Genomic DNA, 14,357 nt, shown 5'->3' on the forward strand with positions numbered 1-14,357 from the left:
AAGTCGAGTCAGCAGGGTTTACTGATCTGCCTTGTTTTCTTTGCTCTTGTAGGTTTATGCCTTAAAAAAAAAAGATCCCCTTTTCTCAGTTTCGTGGGGTTTTTGAAGGGCGTGGAGGCACATGTCTGTGTTTACGCCGTCCTCTTTACCTGGAAGTGCACACATGGTTCATCAGCTATTGCCCGTTTTGGTTGCTCGCGGCCACTCCTGGCGTGTGTGTGCACGTGAGCCCTGGCGCTCCTTGTAGGCTCTGCTGAGCAGGTGCCGTGGTTTGGGCTGGCACTTTTCCTGCTCCTTTTTTTAGGTTTATCAGTCCAATCTGTTTTCTGTCTCCTAGGAGTTTTCAGACTTTCTGTTGCTGTCTCCCTCTCTTTGTCTGTAAAACTGTCATTCTGCTCATGTAGTCGTTCATTCTGCCTCTTTGTGGCTCTTCCGTCCTCTCAGTTAAGCCCTGGGGAAGGTGGACAGTAGGTGCGCCTGCCCAGTGCACAGTGTTGAACTGGAAGCCTCGGGGGATCGAGATGTAACGTGATGGTGATAAGTTGCATCCTTTTATTTACCTTTCAGCCGATGTGGCCCAGCAGTTCCAGTATGCCGTGCGAGTTATTGGCAGCAACTTTGCCCCAACTGTTGAAAGAGATGAATTTCTAGTAGCTGAAAAAATCAAGAAAGAACGTATGTATTTTTCTTAAGTGTTATCATGTGTTGCATTCTTAAACTTGTCAAAGCTTAAGTTTATACACACACACACACACACACACACACACACACACAGATATATACTTGTGTATTTCTTTATATATGTATGTATTTCTTTGTATGTGTATGTATATATGTAGTTCCCAAACACATTTTAATTATAGGTACTATTACAAATATATAAAAATATATATTAAAAATAAGGACAAGAACATAGTGGAAGGGGGTTGTTTTAAATACTATTATAACAACATAATGTGGGTTAAGAATGTGAGGAAGATAAAAGGACTTCATATAACTTGCTGCTTATCTTGTGATTCGAAGTATTTAATCTTATGCACCCTTTGACCAGATAACGGAGGGTATTATCTTGGCAGTTAAAACAACTCAGTGAGTCAACTTGCAGTACTTTAGAGCTTGCTGTTGAATGTTTTAATTCTGAGATGGTCCTGAAAGCTTTCATACACAGTGTTACCTTAGAGAAGGAAGCTCTCCACGTATTAGCCCCCGGTTAGGAATGGTTGTCCGACTGTGCGTCCCAGGAGCATCTGAGAGGGGGGCTCTGAGGACCAGGACCCACTTGTGAGAGCCGCCCCTGTCCCGGTCGGAGGGGGGTTCTTCTCCAGGGGCTGGGTCCCCTTTCCTCACAGTTCTCCAGACTCAAGAGCCTGGCCCCAGCCACCTAAGCAGCAGCCTGGCACCTGAGAAAGCAGGTGCGTTCTCCCTGCAGGCCCGGCTCTTAACCCGCCCAGGTGAAACGGGCTGTCGCAAGTGGTAATGCCACGTTCTCGGCGGTAGTTCCTCATGGCACCGTTTCCCACCTCAGCTGTTGCCTTATTAACTGTTTGGCCGGGGCTCTGTGTGGACGTCCTGTTGCAGAGCTGGGTACCCGAGCTGGGAAGTGGCGGCCGCGGGTAGGGTTGGGACCCTGGCGTGTGAGCGGCTGGGTCTCGGTGAGCAGCGCAGGACTGGCATGATTCCGATCTTGGGGTTCCCTGGCACGTAGGTACCGTGTAAGGTGGGGGGACGGACTGTTTATCATAGTGTGAAGACTCATTTTCCTTTCTTGTCCGTAAAACTGAACCTGAGAACATTGCGCTCGCTTCTTTTTTTTTTTTTTTTTTAAATGGATGCGTTTTTACAGGGAAGCTGTTAATAAAACAATAAACTTTTCTAAGGCAATATTTGTAAATTACTTCATTTCAGTAGTTTCTATTACACTATTGTACTGTTTCCTTACTATCATAGCATTTTGAACAAAACTTTAGAATACTCACTCCAAGCCACTAGCAGCAAAGCACTTCAAATGAATAGTTATAACTTCAGGCATTTTGTCAAACAAAAGACTTCGTTCAGCTTCAGTATAATGATGGCAATTTTCACAGAAATATTTATCTTCTCCTACAATCCTCTCCACTGAAGCAAACTGTGAAATTGCCCATCTCAGGGTCTTCATTTCTGTTTTTGGCTCTGGAGAAATTTCAGAACTCTCCTCTACTTTGGAAAGCTCATCTTCTTGCACTGGTACACTGATGTCTTGAAAATCTTCTTTCTGTTAAACTTTCACATTCTAAGCAACGAGTCCTTAATACCAGCTGACCTTGAAATAATTTCTCCACTAGCTCAAAACCAATTTGCTCTGCACCTTTGTTTATGGGCTTAACTTCATTAACAGGCATAACATTATTCCCTGGAGATTCAAGTCCACAACCATTAGCTGTATTATCATTTTCATACTTCCCCAAGTCCTCTTCAAGATCATATTCATTTTTAGATTGTCCTTTGGATTCTTGGTTTGTTGTTATTTTACCCAGACTACAGAATTTAGAAATAATGCTGGGTTGCTTAGCTGCAGACTTTAACCAGTTTATTTTAACTCTTGATTTCTTTTGTGAGGGTCTTGCACTTTCATTTTCAGAAATGTACTTGGGGATTATTTTAGCAGGAATATCTAATGAATCAACTGTAGCTTTTCTTTTTGATCTGGTTTGTCTCTGGTTTTCTTCCAAAGACTGGTGTTCCTTAGAGACTTTAACTTTTTTCTTCATGTTACCAAATTCAGTGTCACTTTTTCTTTTCCCATTTACTTTTGGCAATTTTTCTTTATAGTCTTCAGAATGCCTCATATTGTCCATCTCCATGCTGTTATTACCACTCATTTCCTCTTTCTGATGTTTTTCTTCTACCTTAGTAGATAACTCTGCCACATTTTTTACTTCTTTTTTTAGGAGTTGGCATGTTTCTTGAATGTTTCCCAAAATACACTGTAATACTTCCTGTGCATCATGCTGTAGATATCCTTCATACATAGGGTTGAGTTCCCTGAGTGTGTTAAGTAGTCGCCTTGGCTGAGTAGCAAGTTCATCAGTATATTTCTCTGGATTTAAGAGAAAACTAGCCTGAAGCTGTTCGACTGAAATGATCAAGGACTGTAAGCTGCATATTAGTTCATAACTTGCTGAAGAATCTTCTTTGCAATTTCCCTTATCTTTTTGACTGGCTTCATCTTTTAGGGCTTCTTTCTTCCTTGAAATAACATTAAATAAGTGCTTCACTCCAGATTTAAAACCAGGACAAAAATATAATACCTGAAGTATACTATTAAGATAACAAGTATTGCCGAGATTATTCAGTCCCACAAACGGTAACAAGTTTTCTCTCTTCTCACAGTTGACAGGTGAGGACTGTGCTGCAGGAACAACTTGATCAATTTCAGATCCTCTATATTCAGAAGTTTTTTCTTCATTTTCTTGAGAATCTGTGAAATCCAAGGCTCTCTTGGTTTCCTTTTTCTGAAAAAACTTCAAGGAAAGTCTGTTTTTTTTTGATGGACTACCTCTTGAAAGCCCATTACTTTCACTAGGTATGACACCGGGCATTTTCTCTTCAAATCCCAAGGAGTTGACAAGAATTAATTTATACAGGGACCTTGTAATCACCAATCATATCTAGAATATAACATTTTACCAGGTGCCGTATCTTCTATACCATTTCTTGCTCCTGGCTCTCCTTATCACTGGGGGTTGTTACATCAAAAGTGTTTCTCCCGTAACTCTGGTCATGGCCCAGAGCGAGGTCCGCGGCAGTGACGCCGACGAGTCTAACCGGGCTGAGGGCGGGTGCGACAGGTGAGCCCCTGCCCCGAGCCCGCGGGGGCCCGCGACCCACGGAAAAGCTGGCCGGATCGCCCTCCCCGCAGGGGAGTGACCATTCGCTCTCAAGAGCGGGAACCCGGGCTGCCGCTCGGTCCTGCCTGGCGCCGGCAACGACTACATCCCCGAAGCGGCGCCCGACCGAGCCCGCCCCCGTCCCCGCCCCGGGACGGCAAGGAGCGCCAGAAGCGGCTCCGCTCGCCCGGCGCCCGAACCGCTGGGGCTGCGCTCGCTTCTTGACCCCTGATGATTGTTACACTTTAGATCATTAGTGAGGACCCCAACTACTAGGCACTGCATTTAACAGACCTTTATGCCCTTTATGAACGTACAGACCCAGGCCCGCTGGTGAGAGTGCTACACGTACTTGGAGTGGCTGACGGTAGTTTGTCCTCAGAGTCACAGGACTGGCGGCCACGTTGTTGAGTGGGTCCTGAAGGATCTTTTTTTAAGAAGAAAACTGTAACCGTGTGCAGTTTATTGTTCTGTGTAGTCTCTGTACCTTTGAAATGAGGCTTGCTGTGTAGACGCAGTGCGTCTCTTCTGCCCGTTATCACCTGGTGTCCACGGCTGCTCCTGGGCCCCCAGCCCGAGTCCCCAGCCCTGACGTGGCCCAGCTGTGGTTGAGGTGTCAGTGATGGTCCATGGAGTGGTCACCAGTGATCTATCATCTTTCATTCATTCTTAGACATAGTTTTTACATTTTAATATTTTTGAAATTTGGTAATTGTTTTTGGTATATTAGATTAGGTATGGTAGTTCTGCTCTCTGGAATAGCACAAAAATGTTAACTTGCCATTTTATATGGCTGGCTTCAGATATAAAATGCTAGTATGTTTTCTATTGACACAAATTGCAAAACTCATCGTGTGTGACAAAATTTCACACCTATTGGTTTCTTCATTTTTCACATTGGTAAGTGAGGTACATTGTAACTCAAGGCTTGTTTTGCTTTATTTAGTCGTCTATTAGATAAAACATCATTTTTTGGGTGAATATTCTGTGTTCATTTTTATTAGTATTATTTACTATATTTTATTGTCCTGTGACTTTTATATCTGAGTTAGCATTAGTCCCATTCTGTAGAAATAACATGTAAAAGTAAATTATATTGAATTTTTAACTGCATTCATTTTGTTGAATGCAATTTGTAATAATGCATTTTAAAGAGAGCTTTACCGTTCTGCACAGGAAGACTTGGAGGTACAGCTTTGATTAGGATGAAGCGGCCGCTGGTATGTCCATACGAGACATACTGGGCCATACGATCAGTACATGATACGGGGACCCTTTCCTAGGTGATGAATATGAAAAGGTATTGGCTGTCAAGTCAGTCATTGTCTTTCTAGAGAAGAATTCGAACATTTAAACTAAGCGAGCTTGGCTGATGAGGTTTTAAGAAAGCAGTCCTGCTACGCTGGGGTAAACAGACGCAGAGGTTCCTTGGAGAATAGTGAGGCTGTAAGCCAGCTTCTGAGGGGGGTGCTTTTCTCTCGGCTGTAACGGGATTCCTTGGAGAGGTACCCGTGCACGGGTGGTGCGTGCAGCGTGGTGGATGTGGGTGAGCGTCTCCTCCCAGGCCCACGTCCTCCTTCACGGAGCCGCGCGGCGAGTGAGCGTCTCGTTGGTTCCCTTGGCTTCTAGAGAATGGGCTGTGGCCGTGAGCCCTGGGGACACACAGGCATGGAACGAATTCCTGGGTGAAGATTAGCCCCTTAGCTGTTTCAATTTCAATTTTGAAATAGTAACTGACTCTTACATCTTACACCAAAGCACGATGAAGCATTGCAGTATATATTAACAAAAATGCTTAGAAGGTGTGGTTTTAAGTCACACTGTCATGAATGGGGTACTTCTTTGTTATTGCCTTTTGCAGTTAGGATACCAAAGATGTTTTCACTTCCCATCCCTCGCTCCAGGTGGCCTTTATTAAACTAGTGGTACTTTGCCTCACTGGGCCGTTTGTTACTATTTATAGATAGGATCTAAAAAAATCCCATCATTTCTGTTACTTTAGCTAATTTTCACATAAACTCTTTGATTCCAGCCTAATTTTGTCCATATTTTACAAATCTCAGATCCAATAACTTGACGAAATTTATGGAGCTGAAGTGACATTGCCTAGTTATTTTGATTCTTAAGCTCAAGGTTCGTTTCAGACGTCAGAGTTATCCATTACTGTGGGTGAAATAGTATCATAAGAATAAACTTCGGTGTGTGTCATTAACATGCTCATTTTCTGACTTTCTAGTTACCCGACAGAGAAGAGAAGCAGATGCTGCATTATTTTCAGAACTCCACAGGAAACTTCACTCACAGGTATCACGCACGTGTCTGAAAGCTGCTCTGCTGTTGGCGAGGCAGTTATTGTGGCTGGGAGCACGTGGTCACCTTCTCTGTGTTGGGTAGTGGCTTTCAACTCTAGATAGTGTTTGCTTTTCAAAGACGTTCAGTGTTAGAAGTAGGTTCTAGCTGGGTTGAATGTGAAAGTGCTTATAAAGATGAATGAAGCTACAGTGAGAAAGCGATCAGACTTCCTGGGCAGTGAGCGTGTCACCGAAGCCTTAGTTACGTCCCTGGGAGGAAGCACATCAGCAGAAGCTTTGACGTGTCTACACACGACAGCAGAGGCTTAGCTTGTTGGTGCATCTCACTGTTCATCAGGTGCAATTCCTGCTGTTACTGCGAATAAATTACAGTAAATTACTGTCACAGTAAATAAATAAAAAATTGATTTGAACATTTTGTGCTTGGATGTTGATACTTGCACGTGAGTGGTTTTTCTAACGTGTTATTTTTATAAAAGACTCTGCTGGCCTTTACTCCAGTAAACTAACTGAATCCTAGGGGGAGATTTTTGTGATTCAGACTATAAAGGAAGCTAGACAGCTAGGTAGCCGTCTCCCTTCTCTTACAGAGAAGAAAGTGAAATCCTGAGAAGTTGACTGCTTTGCTCAACAAATACTCGGTTAGTCTCACGATGGTGAAATCACGGAGCAGTGCCTGATGCTGCCAGTAGTAGAACTCGTGGTTCTTTCAAGTCTTCCTCTTTGTTCATCTGTTGTACCCCTAAAAAGAAGCCTAACCTTATTTGCTGACCATTTTGATTCCTTAATTCAATTGGATTTACTTGGATTCACTGCTTTAAGTATGTTTTTCCATCTTTATGATATTTATGAAGTTAAGAAATGACCTTGCAAGAGATATGATTTTAAAAAAAAAACCTTTCAATATGAATATAATCTAACATTAAATTATAAAATCAAAAAAAAAAAAAGAGGAAACTTTTTTTGTACAGTCGTTTCCAGGCAGATAGTTTCAAACTGCTGTATTATTTGGTTTTCTTAATCTTTCTCTATTTTTAAAAACAACTTCACTTGTGCATTGAAAATTACCAAGATCTGCTTATCAGATGTCACATTCCCGAGATGCTTATTAGCCTTACTGAGATCCCCAAAGGGAGATTTCATCAGTAAGAGCTGTTATGTCTGTTAACACTGGCCATTAGGTGAAAACATATTTAGGGAGTTTCTAATTTAAATGGCTGTTTTCCACAGTTCAGTTTGGAGCACCAAATGCTTTTTCCTAAAGCGGCGATGTTCTACATAGTAGCCGGCTTCCTAGGGCTGGAGGCTGAAGCATGAGGGAAGGTGTTAGCGAGCGGCGGGAGCCGTTCCTTCTTGTTGCTGAAACGTCTGCTTCTTTGGAACCACAGCCGTGGTCGGTGTTTTGTCCTCCCTCCCGCCCGTCAGGGCCTTCCAGCAGTGTGCCCATGGGCACCAGGGCAGGTCCGAGGGGCCCTTTGCCGTTTGCCATTGTGTCCTTAGACCCCAGGCGGGAGTCAGGGAGCAGAGGCGTGGGCAGGGTGTCCTGGGCCAGAAGCTGGACCGTGGCTGGCGGGGCAGAGCTGAGGACGAGGAGGGGCTGCGGGCGGGCGGAGGAAGGCGGGGCTGTGCGAGAGGAGCGGGAGCCTCAGGAGGGGTGGGCTGGGGTGCGCGCCGGTCTAAATGACTGCGCGCGCAACGCTTGTTCCGATGCTCCTCCAGAGCTCACGGGGCCCTGATACGTGTTTCCACATTTAAAATTCAGCGTGTGCACGGCGTTTAGCGTTTTATGTCTGAATTGAGGTCCTTTCAGTTTCAAAGTCTAAGACAACAGGGTCTGAAGTGGTTTAGAATCATCTGAAACGTGTGCTGCTGGAGTTGTTGATTCTGGTGGTCCCACCAGCTCTGTTCTCTCCCCCTTTCTGCTGCTTTGGGCTCTGAGGGGCTGATGGGTGTGGATTGCAGCCCCTAGGCTCCCTTGCTTCTGGTTGGCTTCCCCTGGAACAGGCAGGGTAGGGAAGAGTGAGCCCCTCCTGCCGCGCTGCAGGGACACATGTCTCTGTTTCTGAGAGATGCACGTCTCCTCGGGGGGCGCTTTCGTGAGCCTGGACCACTGAGCGATCCTCCTGTGTCTGGAAGGGCAGTTCATGATACCAAAGTGTATTTGCCCGAACGTCTGCTTACCTCTGGGCTGAGGCCTCGGTCAGGGCTGGCCTCTTTCTTCCTTGCTGTTGTCCCAGCTGGGGAGTTTGCTGTTTCTGAAAAATTCTGTGTGAATCAATTACATACCTAGAATGAGCTTATTCTTTAAAGAAACTTTCTAGGAATATTTTATACATATAATGAAGAACTTGTGCAATGTGAGTAACCGTCCCATAATTTGTTTTGTAAATAAAGTATTTATAGTTTCTAGCCTATGCATGGGAAAGGTAGGAGTACAGGAATAGAGTGCAATGCGCTGTAAGTTTGGGATAAAACGTATGGAGGGTGGGCTGCTTGCTGTTAACGGTTGTGAATCGGGGGGAGTGATACATGTTTGGAAATTAAGGAAGTCATTATGATTACCTTACATAGAAACCTAGGGGTAGTTATCCTGGCATCTACGTGCTTCAGAACCGTGAGCTTCCCAAGAATGCATGATGCTGAGACCTACGTCTTATACTTTGGAATTATTTTCTTTTTTCCTTTCCTTTGTTTTATGGCTTAAATTGGACTTAAGGCGGGGAAAGCATTCACACATTTTGTGATGGCATTATTCTTATAATCAACTGTGTTTGGGAAGTTGGTTATTATAAGAATTATTTCAGGGAGGAAATACCGTTAGACAGGAATAGGATAATTGAAAAAATGTTCACGTTGGGACTTCGGAGTTAGATTTCAGGGGGTTAAAGGTTCCAAGGGTCTTGACCTCTTGAGAACGTTCTCTTGCCTTCTCATGGATAGCACTATGGTAGTGCCTGAAAAATGGACAAATTGAGCTTTGATGTTACCGGGTGAATTTTAAAACGCGTTTCTATTTTGGAAATAAGGGTAATTTAGGAGAGAGGAAGATAAAATTGGGAACTAGTACAAAGTTGTTCTTTTAATGTTTTCTTTCTAAACAGGGAGTTTTGAAAAATAAATGGTCAATTCTCTACCTCTTGCTAAGCCTTAGTGAAGATCCACGCAAGCAGCCTAACAAGGTGAGAGTCTCTATTTTCACAGCTCGATGCCTTTTTAAAGCACAGTGTCTTTTGCTGGGGCAGTTATACCAAATTTTGGTAGGAATTGGCTTCCATACTTAAGAAAATAATAGGAGAAAAGCAAAAAAATTTGTATAGTTTTCTGGGCAGTCATGAGGGTCAAGAGATTTCTTTTTCTTTCTTTCTTTTTTTGTTTTTGTTTTTGTTTTGTTTTTAAGGGCATTTTTAGTCAGTATGCTGTGTTTCCTTAAGATGTTTTTGAGAATCATGTTATTACTTCAAATATAACAATGTCTGGTTAAATAGAGCATAAACTATCAGTTTTCAGATTTTTATTCTGTAAAGTTATTAATATTAGCACAGCTTCATTATTCGTTGGGTTAGAAGACCTTTTAGGGTTTTCTTGGGTTTTCAGATATCATGATGAACATTAATTACTGTTATACCATGGAAAGTTTGTTGTCAGTGGGTTCAGTTTTTGACCCGTGCGGTGTTTGAAAGAGCTGTTGGGCTGCCGCCCAGAGTCCCAGAGTTCCAGTCTGGTGTAATAAGATGCTCGACCACAGAAATTTGAGTGTTTAGAGAGTTGAAGAATGTGGGTGAAAGAGTCATATTTACCTTTCAAGCCTTAGTCTGAGTAATGAGCATTCTTTCATTACATAATAATGCCAGACTTTTAAAAATGTTTGAGTAATTATTTGAGTTTCAGTTTGCTTGGTTTCTGAGTAAAGTGTTTAGTTATCAGACCATGTGGGAGTTTTGAGATTCAGAAAACTTTCCAGAACTTTACCAGTTCAGGCTTATTTCAAAACTATAATACCTGATTTATCGTTTAATAAGTACAGGCACAGCTCGTTTTATTGTGCTTCGCAGATACTGCATTTTTTACAAGTTGAAGGTGTGTGGCAACTTTGCATTGTCAGACGATGGTTCGCATTTTTAAGCAATAAAGTATTTTTAAATTAAGGTGTGTATATTGCTTTTTAGACAAAATGCTGTGGCATACTCAATAGACTACAGTATAGTGTACACATAACTTTTATATGCACTGGGAAGCTAGAAAATTCGTGTGACTTGCTTCGTTTCACTACTCGTTTTATTGCGGTGGTCTGGAACTGAGCCCACAATATCTCTGAGGTCTGCCTGTACAAAATCCAGTTACAAAAATAGAACCAAAGTCTGAATGTAAACTATCTTTGCTGGTGTGGGAAAGCGTTCTGTAATTTCGTACCCATATTCGTGACGCCTTTTATTTGCAGGTTTCTAGCTACGCCACGTTGTTTGCTCAGGCGCTACCCCGAGATGCTCACTCCACGCCCTACTACTACGCCAGGCCTCAGACGCTGCCCCTGAACTACCAGGACCGCAGCGCCCCGCCGGCCCAGGGCTCTGGCAGCCTGGGGAGCAGCGGCGTGGGCAGCGGCAGCGGCAGCGTGTGCGCCCTCGGCGGCCCGGCCCCGACGCCTCAGCCTCTCGTCCCGGGGTAACCCAGCTCGCGGCGGGCGTCCCCACGCGGTGGGAGCAGGGGGTGCTCGGCCCTTATCGGGCGTCTCGTCTTCACCGACACTGTCTTCAGAGCCGCGTGTGTGCCAGGGAGGTTCTAGGCGCTGGGTCTGAGGTGCTCTATCTAGGACGTTCCCTTCCAGGCACTCCCTCCGTTTCAGCTGGGAGCCCCTCCCGCTTTGAGTCCTAGCTGCCTGTGAAGGGTTTGGGCCGACTCCGCCTGCTAAGGAAGACACAGGCCCGTTAGCGGGGGGCCTGCGCACGCGACGGCGTGCAGAGCCTTCTCTGGCCGTAACTGAGCGACGGGCTCTTGCTGGGCTCTCGCACTTCTCTCGGTGCACGTTGTCCCGTTCGTGGGTGTGCTGTTCTCTTCCTCAATTATTTAAAATGTCGGGAACATAAGATAAAGCTGCCTCGTCCTCGAGTGCTGAGGTCTTCAGACTGAGGCGTGTGGCATCTTACAGTACATGTGTGACATCAACGTGCTGTCACATCCGATCACACGCCGAGCTCATGGCTGAGAGTAAAGCCAGTGCCAGTGCCCGAATGGACTTGGAACTTTGCTCTCCTGTGTGTTTTTCCATACACATTCCTAGAAATCACATTAAAGCAGACTATGCTTTAAAATATCAAAAAGTGGATATTTTTCCAGGAGAACAGTGACCAAGGATTTACCATCAAATGATGTTTTCCACCTGAGCGTAATACAGTTATAAGTCATTGTGCGACTTAGTCAAATTTTGTTAAAGTTATTAGAAAATAGAATGTACCACACATGTGGAATAAATGGAGTCTAGTATTTTAGAAAGACAGCACAATACATCCCAAAATTTAATCTTAAACTCATATTCTGGCTAAAAGAATAAACAGATGTTCTTATTTTCACCTTTAAAATAAGTATTTGAAATAATTAGTGTCATGATCTAAAAAAAGCTGTATAGAGAACTTTGAACTGAAGTGGTCTTTTAGAATTTTTTCTTAAATTTAGGACTGTATTCAAAAACATAGTTTTAATTTAGTGTTGTTGATGACTTTTTCCCCCTGTCAAAAATAGGAAAAAGTCAGGGCCGTTTCAGGTTTTTCTTTCCTCTCTTACTCGACCAGTTAAAACCAAAGCTCACCACTTGGAAGCAGTAGTGCCACTGAGATCCTCGTTTCTATATTTTGTGGTCCCAGGAAGCGCTATTTTTGTTGCGGTTGTCAAAACATATGTCATTAGAAATCAGCTGTCAGCTTCCTACATCTTCAGGGAGCAGCTTTGACACGTTCTCCAAATTATTAGAAGCTGTCTTGACCTTGGATGTGCCTTTGCCTTATATTTTATGTTTGTGCATTTTTAAAACTAATTGCAGATTACGATATTTCGTTTCGTATCAAGTGCTGTGAAGACTGAGGGACAGTGAGGACAGGGAAGGGGGACAGTGTTTCAGATTTTTTAACTCAACGAATGTTGACTGGATGAAAGATGTTAACTTTTAGGGTAAAACCAGTAGTGAATCTCAAAGTGGTTTTAGCTGGGTGGTGTGTGTTATGTATTTGTAAAGAAAAGTCCAGTAGGTTGTGACTTGTGTGTTGAGAAGTCTGTGGAGGTGGCAGGAAGAGCCCGAGAGCCACCTCGGGAGCCCAGGAGGCCTTGGGCGTCGTCGCTGGGACACGGGGGTGGGGGGGGGGGCGGTGGTGGTGTGGTCGCTCGGGCATCTCAGGTTCTCAGGATTAAGGCACTCAGTATAGCAACTCAAGCAGCGTGTCTTCGGCTGTCTCAGTGTCCTCCATGACTAGCCTGGCATTTGAAGACACAGACGGTCCCTTCCTCTTTCAGACAGTCTCACCCAGCTCCGGGCGCGGGAGATTGTCTCCGACAGCAGCTGGGCTCACGCCTTGCGTGGACTTTAACTGCAAACCAGCCATCTTCACAAACCGCTACCTCGAGGGGCGTCCCCAGCGCTGTGTCTCGCAGCGTGACAAGGCCACGGAGAGAGGGGGATGCGGGTGGTGAGTAGGATGCACCCCTTGTTTTAAACGCTCACAACCTTGGCGTGGTTTCTCGCTGTCGTGACAGGGTTCAGGAGCCTCAGTCCTCCAGGCTGGCTTTGTCACCCTGTCACCCTGACCGTGCCTCCCCAGAGCCGCCCACTGCTCAGGTCCTTGCCGAGTGCTTTCCTGGGTCTGCTCTCCCTTCCCCGGTGACGATAGGCCCGGTTTGCTGCAATCTGATATTTATAGACCATTATCGCCACAACTGACTGCAGCCCTGGAGTGGGAGCCTGACCCCGGCTGGGCTCTGACTGTGTCTCCTCCCACTGAGACCTTGGATCTATGGGCTTTGCCTCTCATCATGACGTTGGGTAATACCTAAATTCTGAGTTAGCTTTTGTTCCAAGGTTTGTGGAAATCATAGATCCCTTTCTGCTGTGTTAACTCCTTTTGTCATGGTGATGGCGATGGAACCAGGTTTGCGTGCTTGCCGTGTAGCCAGTTTTCTAAACATCGTATGAAACAATTATCCATCCTTTTGTGATTAATTTGTGCTGGTCCTGATCATCTATTAAACTCCCACATATTGCTTTGTCTTTTTAAAAGACTTTTGGAAGAGAAATTATATGATCTCCATATCCTTTTCAGAAAATCCTTTTTTCTTATAACTTCATATTCTTTCTCATCTTAAATTCCTTTACTTAGTTTTTAAATTTTGTTCTGGTTGCAAATATATTACCTGAAGCGAATTGTGTTGTGCGATTTATTTCACCTTGTAAAAACCGTGTTACAGGTGCTGTGGAAGTTGCCGAGGCAGCCCTAGTCAGAGATATTCTGTACGTCTTCCAGGGCATAGACGGCAGAAATGTCAAGATGAGCAATGCTGACAACTGTTACAAAGTGGAGGGAAAGGTACGGTCACTGAAACCCCGTCTGAAGTGTTCAGAAGTCAAGACAAATGGCATCAGGACCAGGCAGGCACGGTTGGTTTGTGAGGCAGTACTAGGGTCACGAGGGCTGGCGTGCAGATTCGGGAGTCCTGGTCAGCCTGCACCCTGGAACCCTGGTTTGCTCCCTGGTTTGATCCTCAGCGCGTTGCCCCCTTTCATCCTGTGACGGTGGTGCGCGAGTTACCTGACGGCCAGGTATCCTGGCATCTTTGCTTCTGTCTTCCAGAACCTGCCTTTCCCACAGTCCTTCTTGTTGACCCTCTGTCCTTTTGCGACTCTTAGCCGAGTCACGAGGCCACTGACGTCACAGACTGTCCCTGCCACGCCGGGCACCCTGGCCAGTCACTCCTGGGGCGGTGGGACCCAAGCCTGACACTTGCTCAGAGGTGTCTTACTTCCCTGCCTTCTCTGTGATGCTTTTTGTTCCCTAGAGTCTCACTGCTTTCACTTTAGTGATGGTGTATTAGTTATCTTTAAGTTTCTTATGTTGAAGCCTAAGAATTATAAAAGTACAAATGGTTAAAAAAATAATAATAATTAAAATCCTAGTGTTAAAATTTTTTTTATTTTAAA

At 44.6% G+C, this 14,357-nt stretch overlaps 1 protein-coding gene and 1 pseudogene across 2 annotated transcripts in view; one reads left to right on the forward strand and one right to left on the reverse strand.

Moving 5' to 3' along the window:
* The window catches only part of TUBGCP3 (tubulin gamma complex component 3), a 62,880-nt gene that overhangs the window by 7,018 nt on the left and 41,505 nt on the right, over window positions 1-14,357 (forward strand). For both annotated transcript variants that reach the window (XM_061171261.1, XM_061171260.1), the window contains exons 2-7: window positions 568-675; window positions 6,103-6,170; window positions 9,280-9,357; window positions 10,617-10,840; window positions 12,680-12,852; window positions 13,628-13,746. In XM_061171261.1, coding sequence (XP_061027244.1) covers window positions 568-675; window positions 6,103-6,170; window positions 9,280-9,357; window positions 10,617-10,840; window positions 12,680-12,852; window positions 13,628-13,746 — 770 coding nt within the window. The remainder of the gene's footprint in view (window positions 1-567; window positions 676-6,102; window positions 6,171-9,279; window positions 9,358-10,616; window positions 10,841-12,679; window positions 12,853-13,627; window positions 13,747-14,357) is intronic.
* On the reverse strand, window positions 1,947-2,976 carry LOC133076412 (ubiquitin carboxyl-terminal hydrolase 1-like; annotated as a pseudogene).

This window comes from Eubalaena glacialis, chromosome 16, assembly GCF_028564815.1.
Source record: "Eubalaena glacialis isolate mEubGla1 chromosome 16, mEubGla1.1.hap2.+ XY, whole genome shotgun sequence".
In the NCBI taxonomy this organism is placed as follows: domain Eukaryota; kingdom Metazoa; phylum Chordata; class Mammalia; order Artiodactyla; family Balaenidae; genus Eubalaena; species Eubalaena glacialis.